A 23,831-nucleotide genomic window follows, 5' to 3' on the forward strand; every position below is an offset into this window, starting at 1 on the left:
CTGTGCTCCTGGGAGCAATCAAAGCTTTAGACATGGTTTGATCCCCTGATCTCTGTCTCACCACAATTTGATTGCAAAGGTCTACAAAGTGTTTGTTGGACTTCATGGCTTGGTTTTAGTCCTGATATGCAGTGTGAATTGTGACATATTCCACACACGGGGGCAAGTGTACCTTGATAAACGATGTCCAATGAATTAAATTTGCCACAGGTGGAATCCAATCAAGTTCTAGGCCCATCTCAAGGAGAATTAAAGCAAACAGGAGGCACCTGACCAGTTTGGATTAATACTGCAAAGGATTTAAATACTTTTATGAATGAGAGATTTCAGTTTTTGATTTTAATACATTTGCAGACCTTTTCCGAGAACATGTTTTTACTTTATTGCTATGGGTTGATGAGTGTATATTGATAGGCAAAAATGACAAGTGCATCCAATTTAAATTAAACCTACAACACAAGAAGAGAAAGTGCAAAAACTGAAGAAATCTGAATACTTTCTGAATCCACTTAACGTAAATAGGACATAGATTCCCTGCTCCCCCCCAAATTTAAACTAAATCAGCATTCTGCTTCCCACATAATTTGACTCAAGACGTCAGTTTCCTGGAAACGTTCCTTACTAGGATAAAAGTTTAAGAATCAGAGTAACGTATTAATGTCACCATCATCAACCACACCCCAGCATACCTCAACTTGAGACATCAGAGGCTTCGCATTACCAAATCCCATTGGGTTCTCCCAAATACTGCTGTTCAGTGGCGTTCTGGGCTGCAGGGAAAAAAGTTTAGAGTAAGACCGTCGGTTATCCAAAAAGGCTTTCTCAGTGAAATGAAAGTAATTGTTTCAAATATCTTCCAAAGAAGTGTACTGGAAGACTTAAGAGGATATAACAGGCAAGCGTAGTTGGGCTGAATGGCCTGTTCTCGTCCAGATTGTTCTAATGTTCTAAAGACAAATCCCATCAAAAAGAGTTTAGCTGCTAGAGCAAAAAAAGCTAACTGCAACTAAAATGGTAATGAACTTGGACACAACGTGCAGCTGTTCCAATTCTATGGAAACATTACCTGTGGCAGAGTGGCCCTCATCACGGCAGGATCACTCAGCTCTTCAAAGTCACAGCCAGCATTCATAACAAGTTTGCTGAAACTCTCTGCCAAGTTGTCATTGGCACCCCCTCCAAACGTAAGTAAACTGTCCAGATACCGGTCTCTGTCAGCCAAATCATCCGCTTTTGAAGAGGAAGACGACAAATTGTGAGGAGGTAGTGGCTGCTGGGGAGGTGAGGAATGGCCACCAGAGACTTTCTCTTCGAGTTCTGCCAGTCGTTCGTGCTCCTCTTGCCAGTCATCATCTGTACATGGAAAATTAAGCAATGTTGTAAATGCAGCCATTCCACTATTTGCCAATATAAACTGTGCACCCTACATGAATACCGTAACATTTGGCACCATAAACTGCATCTAAAAATGGGCTACCTGAGTCTGGTGAAGTCTGAATCACATTGAACTCTGCATAGGCTTCCGGCCTGCAGACATTTAGCATTTTACCAAGCTTAGTTTTCTTATCAATAAATGTCCAAGTGTAGCCAAGTGTTTAAAGAACATATTAATGAATATAGCTGGTGAACATTCCCAAAAAGTCTGCACTGATCCAGTTATTAATTAACAATGTTCATTCTTGTGCTGTTGCTGGGTATTAAATGGTGTTCCACCGTAGCACCGTGCATGTTTGCTCCTTCAGTGAGGGTGCCCTTTCCAAGCTCTCACACGACTATCTATCATTTTTTGGTATTTGGCACACTGTATTAATCCCCAAAGGGAAATTGTCTTTTTGCATGACCGTTGGAGTTCAGAGAGTTAGCCATTGTACTGCAGCCCTGGAGCATTTTTCAGGTTAAGGGCCATGCTCAAGAGCCCAAAGGTGTAGGATCCCTTCTGGCAGTAACTGGATTTGAACCGGCAACTTTCCAGATACCAGTGCAGATCCTTAGCCTCATAGCCATCACTCTGCCTTAATGATTTACTTAGTGTTTGTTAGATTAGATTGATTGATTGATTGATTGGATTGATAGATAACCGGTCATAAAATTAGAATATCATGACAAAGTTGGTTTATTTCAGTAATTCCATTCAAAAAGTGAAACTTGTATATTAGATTCATTCATTACACACAGACTGATGTATTTCAAATGTATATTTCTTTTAATTTTGATGATTATAACTGACAACTAATGAAAGTCCCAAAATCAGTATCTCGGAAAATTAGAATATTGTGTCCAAGCACATTAATAGAGAGGTGAAGGGAAGGACAAGATGTGGTAGAAAAAAAGCGTACAAGCAATAGGGATAACCGCTTGTACCCTGGAGAGGATTGTGAAACAAAACTGTGGAGGAGATTCACAAAGAGTGGACTGCAGCTGGAGTCAGAGCTTCAAGAACCACCACACACAGACGTATGCAAGACATGGGCTTCAGCTGTCGCATTCCTCGTGTCAAACCACTCTTGAACAAGAGACGGCGTCAGAAGCGTCTCACCTGGGCTAAAGACAAAACTGCTGCTGAGTGGTCCAAAGTTATGTTCTCTGATGAAGGTAAATTTTTCATTTGCTTTGGAAATCAAGGTCCCAGAGTCTGGAGGAAGAGACGAGAGGCACAGAATCCACGTTGTTTGAGGTCCAGTGTAAAGTTTCCACAGTCAGTGATGGTTTGGGGTGCCATGTCATCTGCTGGTGTTGGTCCATTGTGTTTTCTGAGGTCCAAGATCAACGTAGCCGTCTACCAGGAAGTTTTAGAGCACTTCATGCTTCCTGCTGCTGACGAACTTTATGGAGATGCAGATTTCATTTTCCAACAGGACCTGGCACCTGCACAAAGTGACAAAGCCACCAGTACCTGGTTTAAGGAGCATGGTATCCCTGTTCTTGATAGGCCAGTAAACTCGCCTGACCTTAACCCCATAGAAAATCGATGGGGTATTGTGAAGAGGAAGATGGAATACGCCAGACCCAACAATTGAGAAGAGCTGAAGGCCACTATCAGAGCAACATGGGCTCTCCTAACGCCTGAGTAGTGCCACAGACTGATCGACTCCATGCCACGCCGCATTGCTGCAGTAATCGAGGCCAAAGGAGCCCCAACTAAATATTGAGTGCTGTACCTGCTCATACTTTTCATGTTCATACCTTTCAGTTGGCCAACATTTCTAAAAAATCCTTTTTTTGCATTGGTCTTAATTGATATTCTAATTTTCCGAGATACTGAATTTGGGACTTTCATTAGTTGTCAGTTATAATCATCAATATTTAAAAAAAATAAACAGTTAAGATTAGGGTGTACTGTGGTTAGCATGTTGTAAAAAGAGTTTAGATTAGGGCTAAATCATCTTTTCTTTGATATACTTTGTTAATCCCCGAGGGAAAACTGTCTTTTTGCATAACTTTTGGGGATCAGAGCACAGAGTCAGCCATTGTACAGTGTCCCTGGAGCAATTTTCAGGTTAAGGGTCCTGCTCTACGGCCCAACAGAGTAGGATGGTAGTAACAGGATTTGACCCGGCAACCTTCTAGATACCAGTGCGGATCCTTAACTGCAGACTTAAGGTTAGAAGCTAAGTGTTGTTAAGGTTAGAGGTTAGTGTGGTTAGCATGTAGTAGAGATGTGCAGGGATGTCACTTCCGCCATGAGACTGCTGGTGTAAACCTGGGGTGAGGTATGATGCTGTGGCTCTGCACTTCGATCCTTTTCCTCGTAAGCGGTGTTAAAACTGTTCTCCTCCTGACAGGGTATACGTTGGTATGGCACCACTATTTTTCCAGCACTGAACCTTCCTTCCTGGCATGATGCCACCTTTAAAAAAAAAAAGCTTTCTTTCTGTCTGCCTTTTTGATTTTATTGCTAGTTTGAGAACGGTCTCTGTAGACACACCTCATGCATCCAGGGCAACAGACAATGAAAAATGTAAACACATAATATTGATTTAAGAGAAGGAGGGCATTAGTCTGTTTGACGGATGTCACAATATTTGTTATTCCTATCACAATCAGAACCATTGTATAGAACTGCATTCCCGACTTAACAGGAGACCCTGGGCTACACTACGTGCTTTGGGTGGGAGTGGGTGGTTAAGGAACAGGATTGCAGAGACGTGAAAACTTCAGGGCTTTAAAAAAATATATATTTCCATTTACTGTATTAAACTAATTGTTTTTAAAACTAGAGCTAACCGTGTTAAGCAGTATGTGCCAAAAAAAGCATGCAGATGGTGGACACACTCCTGCCACACAAAAGACCATACCTAAAATAGTTTTTCACACCACTGTACCTATGTAGCCCCTCTACAAAGGGAGAGTGGGAGGATGGCGCTATTCCAAAGAAGTTTGATCTCTTTTGAAGATCAGCTAGCCAGGGCATATGGATTGTCTTTTAAAGACACGCTGGTGGCCACCTCACTAACCTTGTCCTCAATGACAGGTGGATGGGTCCATAATCCCTTTCTTTTCTGCGCAGATAGTCCGCCTCTTATCTCCTTTCATTTTTTTTCCCCCTCAAAAGAATGCGATCTCAGCCCTTGAATCGAATGTGTAATAACAGGCTTCCTCACCTCTTTTTGTATTTGGTGTCTTGACCTTCTGTTGGTCACTGGGAATGTTTCCTGAAGGCAGCCTGAAAATCCCACCCTCGGAGGGCCATGCTGTTAACCACCACCTTCCCACTCTCAGCTCCGACATGTGTAATTAATTAATTGTGTGGAAGCCCAGGCAGTGACCAGCAGCACACAAGACACAGACTTGAGTACAATGTATTTATGTGGCCCTTTATTTGGTTTTGCGGGTGCAGCACAGAGAGTTTAAAAGACATGAATGATATTCACAGCGTGCCACTTACTTTCATTAAAGCCATCAGATCTTGAGACATTTCTCAAATTAAAAAGACAAAGTGAAATATTAAATTGGGAGTGAAACACTGCTTTAAAATTAAATTAAAAAAAAAAAAAAAAAAGTCAGCCGACTTTAATCCTCACCAACAGCCCCAGCTCCAAACGTGTCGTCGTTGAACTGATCGATGTCGTCATCTTCGTCGACCAGTCCATGCAAACCCTCTCCTTCCTCCTCGAGGGGACAGTCTTCCAAAGACTGAGGGAGAAAACAAAAAAGCATAAATTTAAGAGTAGAATCTAGAAGCAGACCCCAGAAGCTTTGCTGAACAGCCAATCAAATTGCATGTTTACGCGACATGTGGAAACTCCAAGAAGGGTGTTGCTTTGGCCCACAGCCCTAAAAGATGGTGAACTCGCTAGTACATGATGTACCATGACATCCATGAGTGAATTTTGCTTAAAACTGGGTGGGAACAATTAAGACACATTTCTAATCCACCCCAGTGCCTCATGGAGGTGGCACTCAGGTGGAGATTTTGAATTGCAAAGACTAGAGGTGCTCTTGATGACCCGGTACGACAGACAGCAAGCTTCTTTCTGTTCATGATGAATCGTCTACAGTCGAAAAGTCCCCTAAAACAAATCCCTATTAGCATGTCGCATGTCCATGTTTAAAAAATAAACATAACCTGCTGCAAGGAAAAAAATCTTTCTGCAGCATCACATTATACGTTGGCATTCGCCGGCATCAATGCGCGAGTGGTTAAAGTGAGCAATACGTCGTCACAGGCGTGAGGTGTACTCTCTGTTGTTCAGCGTTATGTCGATAGAGTAGGAGTCAATGTACCGTATATACTCGCATTTAAAGTTCTCCCACAGATAAGTCGGGGCTTGATTTTATCGTATAATTTCCGTTATTTTATAATGTTGGTAGTAGAAGTCGAATGCGGAAAATTCACGCTACTGGTCCAAGAGATTATGATATTCTAACGCCCACCTGAGAGAGTAACCACGGAGCAGACTGCCTTTATGTCTATGTATTGTGACCACACGGTAATACTCAAACTATTCCAAAGCGATTTGTATCTCACGTCCTCATACACGTTTATCATAAGAGCATCCCTTATCCACGATGGAGCGTTCGATCAGAAGAAAGTATGAAGCTGGTTTTAAATTAAAAGTTGTTGAAGTGGAGAAAGAAGTTGGTAACTGAGCTGCAGCAACAAAATTCGATGTGTCTGTGAAACGGATGAGCGAGACTGGAGAAGGGAAGAAGATGTAAAAAAAAAAAATAAATAACAAAATGAAGTGTCGCATTTTTGAACGGGCATTTAAGTCGGGGTCTGATTTTAGGATTGATTTTCCGGGTTTCAAGACCCGACTAGCTTTAAAGAACTGGCAGCTATAACTTCAAAATATGCATTTGGAGTAAACGGTTTGTCGCACTCTGTCAAAAGGACTGCCACTAAGAAAGCAGATAACGAGGAGTTATAGAGAGGCGATGCGGATTTCAGTAACCAAGTTACCCAAATCAATAAATCTGCCCAAAGACACCGGTAGACGCAAAGACAAGGCAGCACAACGTCCATCTTCTGACCAAATAACTAAACAAATCTGGCATTACGGTCTAAAAATTCAAACATGCCATGACAGAGCAGGCACAGTGTCTTAACATGCCAGAACTACAATGCTTATCTAAACTCTATTTGCTGTCGTTATGCTATACAGTGATAAGTCAAAATGACAGAAAGAGGCACTTCACCAGTATGTATAGCTGTGGTGGTCGGTCTGCGTGTGTCTGTCTCCACTGTTGCAGCGCTCATTACGACGTGCAAATAAATGAAGCTTCAGTCACAATGTGCTACTGAGAGCTCCTGAATGGATAACTGCAATTTTATCTTCTTATTTTCTCTCAGTGTACGTTTAAATCCCGACGACGGTTTAAAAACCACACAGACTGGAGAAACTGGGGGGAGCGGGTGTTTAAGGATGCAGCGCAGGATCTCACCACAATTCGCTAAACACTTTTTAACAGCTCGTCTCCCAGACGCGTAATCTTATTTGAGAATCATGTCTGGCTCCACAAGGCAATGTTCCGAGAGACCGTCATACTACCCAACATATCTGTTCAATACCCGTCATTACTCGTCCAACAGTGCCAACATTAACAACAGTGCAAGGATGTTTAACGAGTACGAAGAGTGAGGTGCCCTGTTGAGAAAAATGTAAAATGACCCGGCATTTGGCGTAACATCACTGCAGTGTAACGCAAATCCCACTAAACATCTGTGATCTGGAGGTCTCGGCTACAGTCTACCGGATTTTATGGTTCTTTTCAAACTCGGAACGCTAGCACTGAAATTCCAAGCCGTGCCAAGAACACGTAGGAAAGCACCTGTTTACATACACCAAGCACGGAGGTATTGAAAAGGACTCTCATCAGAACAAAACGCACGGCTATTTTTGTATCATTCTTAAAACAACATTTACAGTGAAACCTCCGTAAATGTGCTCGCAATACCAAAGCACTCGTATATCAAAGTGAATTTCCCCATAAGAAATAATGGAAACTCAGATGATTTCGTTCCACAACCCAAAACAATTCATATAAAAATGATTAATACAAAATATAAAGTAAAAATACATGAAACAAATTAACCTGCACTTTACCTTTAAAAAGAATCATGGCTGGTGTGAGCGAGTTTCTAAACTCTTGTGGGATTCCACCCAACGGGACGACGCGTGAAGAGCGTCCCAAAGCAATCGCAGTCTCCCAGCGCTGTAGCAGTTCGCCGTATAAGCGCATCCAAAAAGATCACAGACATGCCATAAGCGCCTGCCGTCGATGGGTGATACAAGGAACATTATAAAGATCCCGCTACAATAAATAACCGCGCTGTTGCTGTTTCAAGCTGAATAAAGCTGGTGTTGTTAAAGTACTGAGACTCAGCTTCGTGTTTTGGGGCGCAAGACGGGGACTCGCACTTTACAGCGCGCACACACACAGTCACAATGCTGTAGTAAACAGTATACGCTTGTACGGGTGTTGACTATGAGTGAGGCACACAGACTCAAGACGGAGAATAGGAGACGATTGCCTTCAAGAGGAGAAAGAGAGAGACGCGGGCGAGCGAGAGAGATACGGAGACAGAGAGAAGAACCACCATCAGCTCAGTTGTGATCACATGACGCTCAGCAGACAAAGTGTATCCATACTACTCGTATTGCAAGACATCGAGAGAGAGAGACGCGGGCGAGAGAGAGAGAGATACAGAGACAGAGAGACGCGAGAGAGAGAGAAGAACCATCAGCTCAGTTGTGATCACATGACGCTCAGCAGACCAAGTGTATCCATACTGCTCGTATTGCAAGACATCGCTCGTTTATCAAGTCAAAATTTATTAAAAACGTTTGCTCGTCTTGCAAAACACTCGCAAACCAAGTTACTCGTAAACCGAGGTTCCACTTGTATTTCTATAGCACATTTTTATACAAGGCATGCGGCTTAAAGTGCTTTACAAAATATAAAAGAAAAAGAAAAGAAATTCAAACCAGCAAGTTGGAAATGGTTACACTACCGGACAAAAGTTTTAGAACACCACAGTTTTTCTTCAGCTTTAATCAGTTGAAATTCAATGAATAACCTAAAATGACGAAAAGGTAAACAGTAAACTGACAGAGGCTTAAATGTAAAGTTTAGGTTAGCGTAAACTGAAAAAAATAGGAAATATCAGAATATTACAAATAGGCCTTCTTCAGAGAACAACTAATAGGTTACAAGTTTGCAGCAAACAATTTGCACAGGTGTCTCGACTTCTGTTGATTACTTACAAAATCCTGTGTGTCTTGAAACAGAGTTGGAATTGACTATGTTACTACACCGTCTAAAATACTACTTGGATAAATAAACAAAATACAAAAAAAGTGCAATAGGTGCAATTAAGAAAAGGCCAAATTGAAAAAGTGAGTGTTAATAGTTTGTTAAATTGTTCAAATGTTATTGGCCTGTTGTAGGTCTATTAGTAAAGTATTCCAAATTTTTGGTGCATAACCGCGTACATTAGGAGGGTCGGCTCGGGTTGGAAGGTTGGGAGAAAAAGTCAGAGAGGAAAGATTGTGCTGGTCTGGACATGTGTAGAGAAGAGATGCTGGGTGTATTGGGAGAAGGGTGCTAAGGACAGAGCTGCCAGGCAAGACGAGATGAGGAAGGCCTAAGAGGAGGTTTATGGAGGTGGTGAGAGTAACAGAGCAAGATGACGAGGACAGGACGATATGGAAGAAGATGATCCGCTGTGGCGACCCCTAACAGGAGCAGCCAAAAGAAGAAGAAGAAAAGCAAAAGGCCGTCTCACAACTTCTTTTACACTTAGCTCTCAGAGTGGTGGCTCCGAGTTTAGAGATCTACGCCGGCAATCGGAATATTGTCGGTTCAAATCCTTTAAAAATGCCAGAAGTGACTCTACTCTGTTGGGTCCCTGAGCAAGGCCCTTAACCGGCACTTGCTTCGTCCTGGGTATGACGTTAATCTGCAAGCAGGTCCTCCAATTTACAGGGAAAAACTTGGGTGTTGGTAGCAGGATTGGCACTCCAGCCACCGTAAACAACCTCACACTGTTTCAGTGTGGTGCTGAGGTGTCACCCGCTGCAGAGAGTTTGTCGTACTCCCAACCCGTCTCTCTCTCTGTAGAATAAGCAAAGCGCTGCTAGATTATCCAAGGTTATAACTGGGAATGTAAGGTGATGGGCACTCCAAAATATAGGAGGGAGGGACCTTTATGTACCATTAGCAGCATTTTAAAATCTGTTCTAAAGTAACACGTAACCAATGTAACGATACTAAAACCGGTGACATGTGCTCAGATTTTCTTTTGCCGGTTAAGATTCTCGCTGCCGAATTTTGAACTAACTGCAGGCGGCTGAGGTCTTTCTTAGGCAGTCCAGTTAGGAGGGCAAAACAGTAATCTAGTTGACTAAAAACAAAAAAGTGTGAATTCATTTTTCAGGGTCTTGCGATGCTACAAAAAGGTCCAACATTTGCAAAATTTCTTAAGTGAAAGAATGCAGTCCTAGTAATGTATTTAATGCGCGATTTAAAGTTTAGATCGGAGTCCATAACCACACCTGAATTCTTAACTTACGCCTTGACTTTTAGTGCCAAGGAGGTCAAGTTTATTTCGAAGATCTTTACATTTCCATTTCTTCCCACAAAAAGCTAAAATTTCAGTTTTTTTCCCTTATTTAGCTTGAGAAAATGACTATTCATCCATTCAGTGATACAAGACAGACATTGGCTCACGGGGCACAGAGAGTCAGGGTCATCGGGTGCTACAGAGAACTAAATCTGTGTGTCACCTGCAAGCTATTTGGCAGTAGACGCAGAGACAGAAACGCATCACATTTATATTCATATGGACAATTTTTCTGCTATCAATTGGCAGAATGGAACGATTATTCAAAAGAAGATATGTGAACGGCTACATTTAAGAGGTGTTTATCTATCACAAGTGGATGGAGGTGTAAAAGGGTAAGCAATGACACACCTGTAATGCCATATTCAGGTGCCATCGGGCACATGGTAAATACCAGTTGGAAATTCCACACAAACGGCAGGCAGGTGTAGTCAGACAACTCGGAAAAAACAAAGCTAGCCAAATTCTCCCGAGTTGTGATGTAACGCTAACCTTTCACATTAGTCAACTGCATAAAATAAAAAAAAAAAAAAAGATAAGATACTTTTGTGGTCAAATTGCATTTGGATACACATTTAATACATGCAGTTTGCTCTTTTATTTCCGCACAGAAAGGTCTTTGTCATTTGTTTCCAATCGAGTAACAAAACAGCAGCGACCCCACGTTTCTCTGAAAAGTCAAACCAGACACTCACGTGAAGTCACCGAAATGGGAAGGTGAGACGTCACAAGTTGGTGACCCGAAAACTCTTAATAGCACGTGAAGGCAAAGTAACTGCATTCTACCCGAGAACTTTATCCAGCACTCTGACACTGCACTTAATGACGAGCGCTACACGAAGAAAAAAAACACACTAAACTAAAAGGCTACAAGTGCTGAACACATGCCAATGAATCCACCCAACGCGTAACTAGTGCAAGAAATGAAGCGAATAACAAATATGTAACATTTTCACGTGAAATACAATTCTAAACAACGGTTTGTCTTTTTACCTGACAAGAGTCCAGGACCCCACGTTGCGTTTCTGGCATGAATAACGGTACGTCCGATGTTGAGAGAGACTCCATCCACGTGGACCTCAAAGACCCCATCCATGCATTAGCCCGACTGCCGAATTCAAAGGAGTCTTCACACCTAAATCATTTGAAGCATTTCTCCTCCTAGAAAACTTGGGAGCAGTTACCGTGTAGTCCGATTCACTTAGATAGATGAGGACATGCCAAACGCGCTCTGGTGTGGACCAAAACAACCTTACGGTACGGTGCGAGGAGAACCCTGCAAAGTGTGCATGAAGTTTGAATGGGATCCAACAAGAGGTCAGTCTAACTCTAGAAAACACTGTGGATTGTGGGAAACATTTTTACCCGTAATTAGGCAATCGCAGTATAAAAATACATCCACACGTGCATAGACGTTTGCATAAAACAACTCGCACATGTGTCCATCAATCCTAGCACCTAATTCATCCTCTGAACCTCTTTTTCTCTGTCACGATTGGATAAGATAGTTGACCACATTCAAAAAAAACAGGTGTAGATTTACTCATGGTTGGATAGATCAACCACATACAGTGTTGGTGAGAATCGAATGCCACTTGCGTCCGACAATCAAATTCCCTAATCTTATACCGTAAGGGCTCATTTATACTTCACGCTCAGAACGTGTACGCGCCCGCATCATGGCTGCCACGCGTTCCCAGCGTTCATTTCACGCGTCCTCTGAGCAGGTCCTCAGAAATTAACGCGGCGCGTGCGCGAGTTGCAGTACCAGCAAAAAGTCGGGGGGCGCAGTTTGCTAAAAGTCGGAACGTGACGTCAGAGTCTCCGTTTACTATCTACATGTGACAGCAAGCCTCTATGGAGATCCTTCGGGGATCGATGTGTGCACTTTGCTGTTTGATGAATGGCTCAAATACAGCGCTATACATTATGTTGCCGATGTGAAGTTGCAAAAAAAAAATTTAAAAAAAAGAGACGGCACAAAATATGGTATTTGAGACTTTTAAAATGTATCGTCGTCATTTATATATGTCTTTATGTTTTAATTTTTGCAACTTAACAACAGCAACATAATGTATAGCGTTATATTTGAGCCACTGAGAAAAAAATAAAGGACACGGTGAAAACGTGTACTTTGTGATTAAAGTGGAAATTTCGGCTTTAATCTCGAAATGTCCACTTTAACCTCGTAGTTAACTTTATCATTAAAGCAGACCGTCGTAAACGTCATCCCAGTTTTAAATCGCTACGAGCTTCTTGGACCTGACAGCAGGTAAAGTAAAACAATAAAAAATAGACGGCACAAAAGATGGTATGTGAGACTTTTAAAATGTATCTTGTCATTACGATCAGAAATATGCGACGCTTGAATATAAAAGCACCACAAATGCATCTGTATGTCGGCATTTTGCTTCAGCAGCGGAAAGCAGCAATAGATCGCCAAACAGAACAAATTAAATGTATGATATTCCAACTCTCTGCACATTTAGAATCTTTAGATTTATACTTGATATCACTTTCATGATGAAATGCATTAAAATGTGTATGTTACATTTTACATATAATTTCGTTTAAATAATGAATACTGTTAATAAATACACACATGGGGGTGTCACGGTGGCGGAGCAATAGCACTGCTGTCTCGCAGGGAGTTACGTTGCTGGTATTCCACACTGTGCTCCGGTTTCCTTCCAAAGATATGCAGATTTGGGGATTTGGTGCCGCTAAAATGACGCTAGTGTGTGTGTGTGCTTGTATTCACCTTGCGATGAGCTGAGGCCTCGTCAAGGGACTGTTTCTCACTCGTGCCCAATGCTTCCTGGAATGGACACATACATCCCTGGATTGATGGATTTAATCAATAAACATCCTTTTCAGAGATATTGCGGTAAGGTGTCATCAGAATTTAATAGGCGTTTTAGGCAATTCACAGCACAGAGAAGCCGAACATGTTCTCACCGTGATGATATCTCGCACTGCCACCTGGTGGATTCCTCCAGATTTACGTAAAGTACGCGCGTAAGTATAAACACTACAACGCTTGCGTAGCAGGAGCGTCCTCTGCAGCATGCGTCGCGTGAAGTATAACTCCGGCCTAAGGGTGATGTGCACACGTCGGGCGTATTCGGAGTGTAATCCCACTTCCGGGACGACGCAGACACTGAAGGAAAATCATCTTTGACAACATGTGGTACACTGGAATCAAACATTCCCAAGTGAACAATATTAACAAATATTTACAGGCCTACAATGGCAGACGTGCTTTGAGATAACCTAAATAGTGGTGACGTTCAGACTAACGGAGAGTAAATATGCAACATCATCCGGTAAATTGAAATTCACCCGATACGTCTACTGTCTAAAGGAGACGGAGGCAAAATCGCCCTCGGCACAGCTTGCCACAGAGTCAACCAGATGACATGCATCTTTTTTCTGTAGCAGGCAAGGCAATGCATTCTAGTCATGAGGTAAAAGACAGTCTGCTTGGTTAACAAACCTCCCAATTATCACAAATGTGACGGAGCAAAAACGCACATCTTATTGAATCTTCCCGCCGCTCCAGGTCAGAAAATGCGTGGCACATCCACCAGCAACGTAACAAAAATATTTTTGCCTCCCCATCATATAAAACTTGGACTGATTAAAACTTTAATGCAAGCAATAAACAAGGAGGGTGACGGGCTTCAATATTTTAGACAGACGACCTCAGTCATTCATACAATACAATTTACTTTTGTGTAGCCCAAAATCACACAAGGCCTTTTGACAGAAAGCCTTGACTCTACGACAGGGGTGGGCAAAGTCGTTCCTGGAGGGCCGCAGTGGCTGCAGGTTTTTGTTCCGACCCAATTGCTTAATTAGAAAACAATTGTTGCCAATAATTTAATTACATGGCTTTTTAAAGAGTTTTAACTCTGTTGTCAAGTCATTTTCCTTTGTAAGGATATCATCCAAATTTGAAGGCTAAAATGGATGAGTAAATCTCAGTCCTTCACTTTTTTCGCTTCACTTTCCTTCCAAGTGATTAATTAAGATAGAGAGATACTTTATTAATCCCAAAGGGAAATTCACATTTAAATTAAACCAAACAGTGCACGATAAATCCACACAGGTATAAATGGAAACAAGCTAAAACGGAGAACTGCTGGTTTCTTTTGTCATTTGCTAATAAGGAGCAATTAAAAAAACGAGAATACGGCTGTTTAAGACTAAAATAAGCAATAAGGGTTCAAAATCTTAACGAACGAGACAACGCAAAGTCGCAAATGAAGCAGAAGTGTTACTTGGGCAATAAGTGCTTCTTATTAAGACCCGCAGCCACTGCGGCCCTCCAGGAACGATTTTGCCCACCCCTGCTCTCAGAAGGGAAAGAAAATGGAAGAAGCCTTGGGAAAGGCAGTTCAAAGGAAGACCCCTTTCCAGGTTGGTTGGGCGTGCAGTGGGTGTCAAAAAAAAAAAAAAAGGTGTGAAAGGCGCTATATAGGCGCCCGGCCCGACACAGACTGACAACGGAGGCCCGTGTAAAACTGAAACGCAAATTTAATTTTTTTCACCCATGGGGCACGTCTTCCCCGTGTCCCACAGGCACAGCACAGTCCCACAAAGCAAAAACCACACCAAACGAAAACACAATTAATTCTTCCTCCACTCCTCACAGGCATCTTTGTCGCTGTCCTCGTCCCGACTCTGGCGCCCTGAGTGGTGGGTGTCGGCTCCTTTTATAGCCCACCTGGAAGTGCTTCAGGTGATAATTAACCTAATTAAGGCTGCACTTCCGGGTGTGGCTGCGTTACAGCCCACATGGGCTCAGGAAGCCGTGCAGCTCCCCTTGGCGGTGCCCACAGAGCCCAACAGGGATGAGCTCCGGTGTTCCATAATTGAGGCCCCAATGCAATCCAGGGGGGCTGCCACCAAGTGTTCCGTGGCATCCCATGGCTGCTCCCCCCGGATCCAGTGTCAAAGGGGCATCCCGGCAGTCCACCATAAGGGGTAATTACGATACAATACACAAAACACAAGTAATTCTCAATACAATATAATATAGAAATAGAAATATTACAAGTACAGGGCAGAATTCAGCAGTAGATGATATTACATAATGCAATTTGGATTAATAAAAACAAGACTTAAGGAACCCCACAATTCAAAACATCCTCAAAGATCTGCTTGTGGAGCAGGTAGCAATCACATGGAAGGCATTCAAGGGTGTTGTTCACAATTTTCTTGTCTAGTTTGTTGCTCGGTAGCTGCCAACATGCTTCAAGCGTACAAAACCAGTAAGGTGGTAAAGATTAAACTTTCCGTATTCACGCTTGCACTTCTTTCCCTGCTAATCTCAGTGAAGTCCGTGACACACATGGGGAAAAGTTTCACCAGGACCTTGTTAACACAGGGTGGCCCACCTCCACCGAGACGACTCCCGTCTTGTCGGCGGTCATGTGGCCTGCCTCGTAGAGATCACTTTCAGCATCTTCTGTAAATGCGAGTACCACATCTGATCATTTTTCTCTTCACCGCGTAATGCAGTCGTCTTGGTAGAGCTGGGCCACCCTGTAATAGAAAAGCAGGATCGGGACAAACGGAATCCGTCAATGCCGGCCAACTACTGCTGTACACTGAAACGAGACACATCAGATGAAAATTGGCCGCAACAGTTAATTTCACATACCTCGGAATGTCATTGTGAAACGTCAATCTGGAATTATATTGGTGCCGTTATTTTTTCTTATTATATGGCTGACGCCTTTATCCATGCCAATTTAACACACACTCGGGTAACAAGTGATTACATTTCTTTTTCTTCCCCCGATGAAGCGACTTGATCATCGTCACACAGGGTGCCGATTAAGACCAGACTACGTCTATAGAGTACAGTACTAAGAGAAGACGATCCCCCGGTCTAAGTGCCATGGCAGTGAACAGCAGGCTAAGGATCTGCGCTGGTATCCAGAAGGTTGCCAATTCGAATCCCCGTCACTGCCAAAAGAGATCCTACTCTGCTGGGAACTTGAGCAAGACCCTTAACCTGTAATTGCTCCAGGGGCTGACCCCGCGCTCTGACCCCAAGGGGTATGCGAAAACTAACAGATTCCTAATACAAGAAATTGTATAAGGTGGAATAAAGAACACACAGGATCCCGAGTTATTTCATCATTGGGTGGTTGCAGCAACACGCTCTACCAGTCCATGCTCCCCAACCTGACTGCCCTAGTATAATGCAGTAACAATAGGTTATAGAAATAAAAATATATGCTTACAGTAATATATTTAAAGAGACAAACTTATACTTACAGTAACATACATCAAAAGACCCAGAGCCATCATCCTAGACCAGTAGACTGAGGGAGCCCGCATGTCAGTCTCATCAGAGGATCAGCCCGTGGCCTTTTATCACGTACCGGGCGGTGTGCACCTTTCCCCACGGTTGAGCGTCCAAAAAAACTGAGGGCGGAACCTTCCCTTATATACTAAGGTGTCCTTGCCCAAAAGCGGCCTACGTGAAAGCAGTGCATGCAGAAGTGATCAGTTTCAGCATACCCCCTCCTTCCACGGGACACGGCGCTATTTTTCTTCTACTCTGCCTTGAGACTAGTGCCTGATACTAGAAGACACAGTAATATGCTCGAAGTGAAAAACAACTCCTTACATAGCCTTGGCTGTATCTTTAGAACATTCCCGGCTGTTTCTCCCAAAACATTAGTAATGTAGCTGGGTTTGCACTGGCGCGATCAACGCCCATCAGCCCTCCTGATTCCCCTTCCTCTCTTTAGAAAAATCCTTCCATTACAAGCTGCCCTTTTCTCATACACCCATACACAGGTCTGGAGACCTCCCGATCCTGGCTTCGGTCTGGCACTCATCCCAGACCAGAGACTTGGACTCCTTGGTCTCCAGGACACCCATACCAAGGACTGCAGCTCCAAGCCTCGCGACTCCCGCTGCCTTTCCAGTCTTCTACGGCCAGTCGCCTTTCCCTGGTCACTCCCGCTACCTGATCGCTCAGCGGGAGCGACATCAACTCTAACGCCTGGGTGTCGGCCCAACACCCAACTTCCTCGCAGCTGCCCACGAGCGCTCGTTCGCTCACCACACACTCCGTGTGCCTCTCTCTCGCACCGACCTGCTTCCTCTCTCGCTCCCTGTAACCTCCGTCCTTTTCATTTCACTTTTCCTCTTTTCTCCGATCTTTTTTTTCCTCTCTCCCTCCAACCGACTCGCGCTTCTTTTATATTGCGAGGGGCCATAGCAGCTGCAGCACATTAGCCACGGGAACAATCACGGATGTGGGCAGTCCCTCACCTGTGCACTAGGTGAGAAACGCCCACACCGCAGATCGCCCCGCGGCTTGCTACGACTACTATGCCCCCTCACGAAGCCGCAAGCGCGGTGATTATTTTAAAAGAAAATGGCCTTTCCACGACGAGCTGTGGACCCATAACACCACACAGCTATGAAGAAGATGAAAAAAAGGAAAGGCCGTTGGTCCAGATGACATACCTGTGGAGGTGTTTAGGAGAGATGGCAGTGGAGTTTTTAACCAGATTGTTTAATGGAATCTTGGAAAGTGAGAGGATGCCTGAGGAGTGGAGAAGAAGTGGACTGGTGGGCCGATATTTAAGAATAAGGGGGATGTGCAGGACTGCAGTAACTACAGGGGGATAAAACTGATGAGCCACAGCATGAAGTTATGAGAAAGAGAAGTGGAAGCTCAATTAAGAAGTGAGGTGACGATTAGTGAGCAGCAGTGTGGTTTCATGCCAAGAAAGAGCACCACAGATGAGATGTTTGCTCTGAGGATGTGGATGGAGAAGTAGAGAGAAGGCCAGAAGGAGTTGCATGGAGAAAGAATATGACAGTGTGCCTTGAAAGGAGTTAATAGTATTGTATGAAGAAGTCGGGAGTGGCGGAGAAGGACGCAAGAGTGGTACAGAATATGTACGAGGGAAGTGTGACCATGGTGAGGTCTGTGGTAGGAGTGACGGAGGTGGGATTACATCAGGGATTGGCTCGAAGGCCTTTCTTATTTGTAATGGTGATGGACAGGTTAACAGATGAGATTAGACAGGAGTCCCCGTGGACTGTGATGTTTACTGATGACATTGTGATCTGTAGAGATAGTAGAGAGCAGGTTGAGGAGATCACGGAGAGGTGCAGATATGAGAGGAGAGGAATGAAGGTCAGTAGGACCACCAAGACAGACTACATGTGTTTGAATGAGAGGGAGATAAGTGGAATGGTCAAGATTAGGGGAGTAGAGTTGGCAAACGTGGATCAGCAGTACAGAGTAACGGGGAGTGTGGCAGAGAAGTGAAAAAGAGAGTGCAGGCAGGGTGGAGTGGGTGGAGAAGAGTGTCAGGAGTGATTGATGACAGATGGATATCAGCAAGAGTGACGGGGAAGGTCTACAGGACGGTAGTGAGAACAGCAATGTTATATGGGTTGGAGATGGTGGCACAGGAGACAGAGCTGGAGGTGGCAGAGTTAAAGATGCTAAGATTTGCATTGGGTGTGACGAGGATGGACAGGATTAGAAATGAGGACATTAGAGGGTCAGCTCAAGTTGGGAGACAAAGTCAAAGAGGCAAGATAGTGTTGGTTTGGACATGTGCAGAGGAGAGATGATGGTGCTAAGGACAGAGCTGCCAGGTAAGAGGAGGAGAGGAAGACCTAAGAGAAGGTTTATGGATGTGGCGAGAGAGGACATGCAGGTGATGGGAGTGACAGAACAAGATGACGAGGACAGAAAGATATGGAAGAAGATGATCCGCTGTGGCGACCCCTAAAGGGAGCAGCAAAAAGAAGAAGAAGTGCATGATGAACCCACAGAGGTGTAAATGGAAACAAGTTACATGGACAACTGCTGGCTGCTTTCTTTAATTACATATTATTGCTAATTAGGAGCCATTAACACACTGAATTTGGTTCTTTAAGATTGAAATAAGAAATTAAGGGTGGGGAACCTTAAACAAACAAGACCACTATAATGAAACATCAAAATGTACTTAAAGCAGTAAGTGCTTCATCAGCAGCAATTGACTTCTCATAAAGAAACTGGGTTGGAAAAAAAACCTGCAGCCACTGCAGCTCTCCAGGACCGACACTGCCCACCCCGGTTTAGACTTTTGTAAAAAGAAGCTGCAAGTTTAGCCTTACATTAAATGTTCCTCTGCGTTTGTAAGCCACAACAACATCGCTACAGCCTATAAAAGTGAACTTGAACAGATTTCAGTGCTAAAAAGTAGCCCGATGATTCACATTGGCAGTGATAAAGTGCCTTGTATCTTGTGTGCTTTCGATCAACATAGTAAATATATTAGTCTAATTATAAATAGACGTACCTGAAACTGACAAGTCAAGAGTCAGCGGTTTTGTGGGCAGACTCCACAGCCTCAACTTTAATACCTTATATTACAATTTACATTAATGAGAGTCTGTGTCCAAACAACCTCAAGGTTTGAAGTCCAAAGCCATAACCACTATGCCACTCTTCATTCGGCTTCAAGGAGTCGATCATAAATCACCAAGTCATCAGTACAGTCGTGGCCAAAAGTTTTCAAAAAGACACAAATATGAATTTTCACAAAGTTTGCTGCCTCAGTTTTTAGGATGGCAATGTGCATCGACTCCAGAATGTTCTGAAGAGGGATCCGATGAATTGCAATTATATGCAAAGTCCCTCTTTGCCACAGAAAATGAACTTAATCCCCAAAAAAAAAAAAAAAACCTTAATTCCCACTGCATGTCAGCCCTGCCACCACGTCATTTCAGTGATCCTCTCGTTAACAAAGGTGAGAGTGTCGACGGTGACAAGGCTGGAGGTCACTCTGTCATGCTGACTGAGTTACAATAGAGAGGAGAAGGTGGCGTCAAGGCGCCCAAGAAAGTCCAGCAAGCACCAGGACCGTCTCCTAAAGTTGATTCACCTGCGGGCACCACCAGTGCAGAGCTTGCTCAGGAATGAATGGCAGCTGGCAGGTGTGAGTGAGGCAAAGACTTTTGGAGGATGGCCTGGCATCAAGAAGGGCAGCAAAGAAGCCAAGGAAAAACATCTGGGACAGACTGATATTCTGCAAAAGGCACAGGGATTGGACTGCCGAGGACTTCTGGGGAAAGTCATTTTCTCGGAAGTGCATTGGCGATTCTAAATTGTCCCTAGTGTGTGCGCGCCCTGTGGTGGGCTGGTGCCCTGCCCAGGGTTTCTTTCCTGCCTTGCACCCCGTGTTGACTGGGATTGGCTCCAGCAGACCCCCGTGACCCTGTAATTAGGATATAGCGGGTTGGATAATGGATGGATGAATCCCCTTTCCGATTGCTTGGGGCATCCAGAAAAAAGAAAGAGTGAATAGCGCTACCATCAGTCCTACGTCAGGCCAACAGTGAACCATCCCGGAGACCATTCACGTCTGACAAGGCAGTGGGCTCGCTCACAATTTTTCCCTAAGAACACAGCCATGAATGAAGAACTTCTCTCAACCGCCCAAGAACAGTTTGGTGACCAGCATGATGGAGCAACGGGCCAGAAGGCAAAAGTGAGAACTGAACAAAACATCAGCATTTTGGGTCCTTGGCCAGGAAACTCCCCAGGACCTTTAATCCCGCCGAGAACTTGTGGTCAAGAGGCGGGTGGACAAACAAAAACCCACCAATTCTGACAAACTCCAGGCATTGATTATGCAAGAATGGGCAGCTGCCATCAGTCAGGATTGGGCCCAGACGTTGATGGACAGCCCGCCACGGCGAATCACAGAGGTCTTGAAAAAGAAAGAAGGGCCAGCACTGCAAATATTGACTCGTCATTGTCAATAAAAGCCTTTTGAAACTTGTGGAATGCTTGCAATTCTACTTCAGTACACCACAGAAACATCTGACAAAAAGATCTAAAAACACTGAAGGACCAAACTTTGTGAAAACCAACACTTGGGTCATTCTCCAAACTTCCGGCCACATCTCCGGACCCCATCGGCTCACTGTGTTTCTTTGGTACTGTCAGCCTATCACCTCGTTGAAGGTCTAACTTGCAGCACTAACTTAGTTCTGCTCGGATTTAAAAGACGACTCTCGGCAAGAAAATAGAAATATTACATGTAGCAAACAAGTCCAATTTACTGTGCACACTGTATGCAGGATTTGTGTTTGAAGGTGTATGTTCATTTTTTGTGACTTTCTCAAAGGGTAGATCCAGTAACCTGAGGGTACAAAGTCCAATGCTTTAACTACTATGCCTCACTACCCAGTTGGACATTCAATGTGGACCCTGAGGAGCTCGGTTGGAGCTAAATGGTACAATGAGTGAGACTTGATAAAAAAATAATAATAATAAGATGGGCAAGCAAGTAAAATGTTTAAATGCCACCATACATGTAAACAAGGAATTATATGAATGTGCTTTGGGAAGAGGAGGAGGATGTCTGGTGAAGAAAGACGCCAGGAGTTCGATTAGACCAGAATGAAAACATCAAACTGAGGAGGTGGACACAACTCTAAAGGCGCTATATTACTTAATGACTTAATATATGGGGTACATTCTTCCGTGCAAACTTAACAGTGTGCAATTTTCAACACGTATGAATAAAAGGGTATTATATATAAATAAACCGAACTGAAATGAAGTGGAGCAGCGAAACTTTAAAATGATTTTTTTTTTTCGGGATTACAAACAAGTACATGTAAGAGACCGAGAGTTCTGCCCTCAGACGATTGACAAGAAGAAAAAGAAAAACACAAAGACGCCTCAACTTTAAGAAAGGGGTTGCGGATCACAAGGGGGGTCGAGCGGGCCGAGCAGACCCCGGGCTGACCCGAGCGCTCCTGTCCGTCCTCACGAATTTCAGGTCTGCCCGAATCACGTGCACTCGCTGTTACGTTTACTTATCGGAAATCGAAAGTCACTCCTTCAACAAAACCGCCGCAGAAGGCACAGACAGGAGGGACGAGTCACATGCGCATACTCGCCAAGCTCTCCGCTGTGCAAGACCCTTCCTCTGTCCCCGAGATAGCCTCGTACGTGAGCCCGATGCTTCTTAGGCCTTCGCCAAAGTTACCCCCACCCCCCTGCCTTCGCGCCTCACACACGCACCACAGCCGGCGTCTCAGAAAGCGGGGAAACAAATCCGGAGCTCCGCGTCGCCTGGACGACCACCTCCTTTTACCAGGGTTTTTTCATTTTTATCTATTCATTTTTTTTCTTCAAAATGCATACTCCAGTTTCCTTACCTGAAATCGAAACATCTCGCTCTCTCGTCCTCTTCCCACTCTCGAGTTGGTTTAATCCAGGCCGCCCAAAACAAGAGAAACTTAATCTGACGGGGAGGGAGCGTGCGCGAGAACTGCAAACGGGGCCGCGCGCGCAAGACGCGAGCACTAACTGGGCACGCAGAGCGCTTGTGGTCTTATCGGCTAAGCGATTGATGTGAAAGGCGCTATAACAGACGGGTAGGCAGCTGTTAAAGGGGCTCTATGAATGAGAGATAGGTGTAAATGCTATATAACTATAGTATATAACTATATAACAGATAGGTATATACTAGAAAGATGTGAAAGACACTATATAAGGCAAAGATAGATAGATGTGAAAGGTACTACAGTGGTGTGAAAAACTATTTGCCCCCTTCCTGATTTCTTATTCTTTTGCATGTTTGTCACACAAAATGTTTCTGATCATCAAACACATTTAACCATTAGTCAAATATAACACAAGTAAACACAAAATGCAGTTTTTAAATGATGGTTTTTATTATTTAGGGAGAAAAAAAAAATCCAAACCTACATGGGCCTGTGTGAAAAAGTAATCGCCCCCTTGTTAAAAAATAACCTAACTGTGGTGTATCACACCTGAGTTCAATTTCCTGATTACTGCCACACCTGTTTCAATCAAGAAATCACTTCAATAGGAGCTGCCTGACACAGAGAAGTAGACCAAAAGCACCTCAAAAGCTAGACATCATGCCAAGATCCAAAGAAATTCAGGAACAAATGAGAACAGAAGTCATTGAGATCTATCAGTCTGGTAAAGGTTATAAAGCCATTTCTAAAGCTTTGGGACTCCAGCGAACCACAGTGAGAGCCATTATCCACAAATGGCAAAAACATGGAACAGTGGTGAACCTTCCTAGGAGTGGCCGGCCGACCAAAATTACCCCAAGAGCGCAGAGACGACTCATCCGAGAGGTCACAAAAGACCCCAGGACAACATCTAAAGAACTGCAGGCCTCACTTGCCTCAATTAAGGTCAGTGTTCACGACTCCACCATAAGAAAGAGACTGGGCAAAAACGGCCTGCATGGCAGATTTCCAAGACGCAAACCACTGTTAAGCAAAAGAACATTAGGGCTCGTCTCAATTTTGCTAAGAAACATCTCAATGATTGCCAAGACTTTTGGGAAAATACCTTGTGGACTGATGAGACAAAAGTTGAACTTTTGGAAGGCAAATGTCCCGTTACATCTGGCGTAAAAGGAACACAGCATTTCAGAAAAGAACATCATACCAACAGTAAAATATGGTGGTGGTAGTGTGATGGTCTGGGGTTGTTTTGCTGCTTCAGGACCTGGAAGGCTTGCTGTGATAGATGGAACCATGAATTCTACTGTCTACCAAAAATCCTGAAGGAGAATGTCCGCCATCTGTTGTCAACTCAAGCTGAAGCGATCTTGGGTGCTGCAACAGGACAATGACCCAAAACACACCAGCAAATCCACCTCTGAATGGCTGAAGAAAACAAAATGAAGACTTTGGAGTGGCCTAGTCAAAGTCCTGACCTGAATCC

At 43.8% G+C, this 23,831-nt stretch overlaps 1 protein-coding gene across 4 annotated transcripts in view; it reads right to left on the reverse strand.

Annotated features, from left to right (window-relative positions):
- The window catches only part of patl1 (PAT1 homolog 1, processing body mRNA decay factor), a 75,052-nt gene extending 52,580 nt beyond the window's left edge, over window positions 1-22,472 (reverse strand). For 3 of the 4 annotated variants that reach the window (XM_039767343.1, XM_039767342.1, XM_039767345.1), the window contains exons 1-4: window positions 16,358-16,402; window positions 5,022-5,133; window positions 1,067-1,353; window positions 690-770 (exon numbers count right to left, since the gene is read on the reverse strand). In XM_039767343.1, coding sequence (XP_039623277.1) covers window positions 690-770; window positions 1,067-1,353; window positions 5,022-5,133; window positions 16,358-16,390 — 513 coding nt within the window. In that variant the 5' untranslated portion in view covers window positions 16,391-16,402. Of the gene's footprint in view, window positions 1-689; window positions 771-1,066; window positions 1,354-5,021; window positions 5,134-16,357; window positions 16,403-22,279 lie in introns of those variants that run through there. The other variant, XM_039767344.1, reaches the window with a different exon arrangement.
- Window positions 22,473-23,831: the final 1,359 nt, after the last annotated feature.

This window comes from Polypterus senegalus, chromosome 10, assembly GCF_016835505.1.
Source record: "Polypterus senegalus isolate Bchr_013 chromosome 10, ASM1683550v1, whole genome shotgun sequence".
NCBI classification, from domain to species: Eukaryota; Metazoa; Chordata; class Cladistia; order Polypteriformes; family Polypteridae; genus Polypterus; species Polypterus senegalus.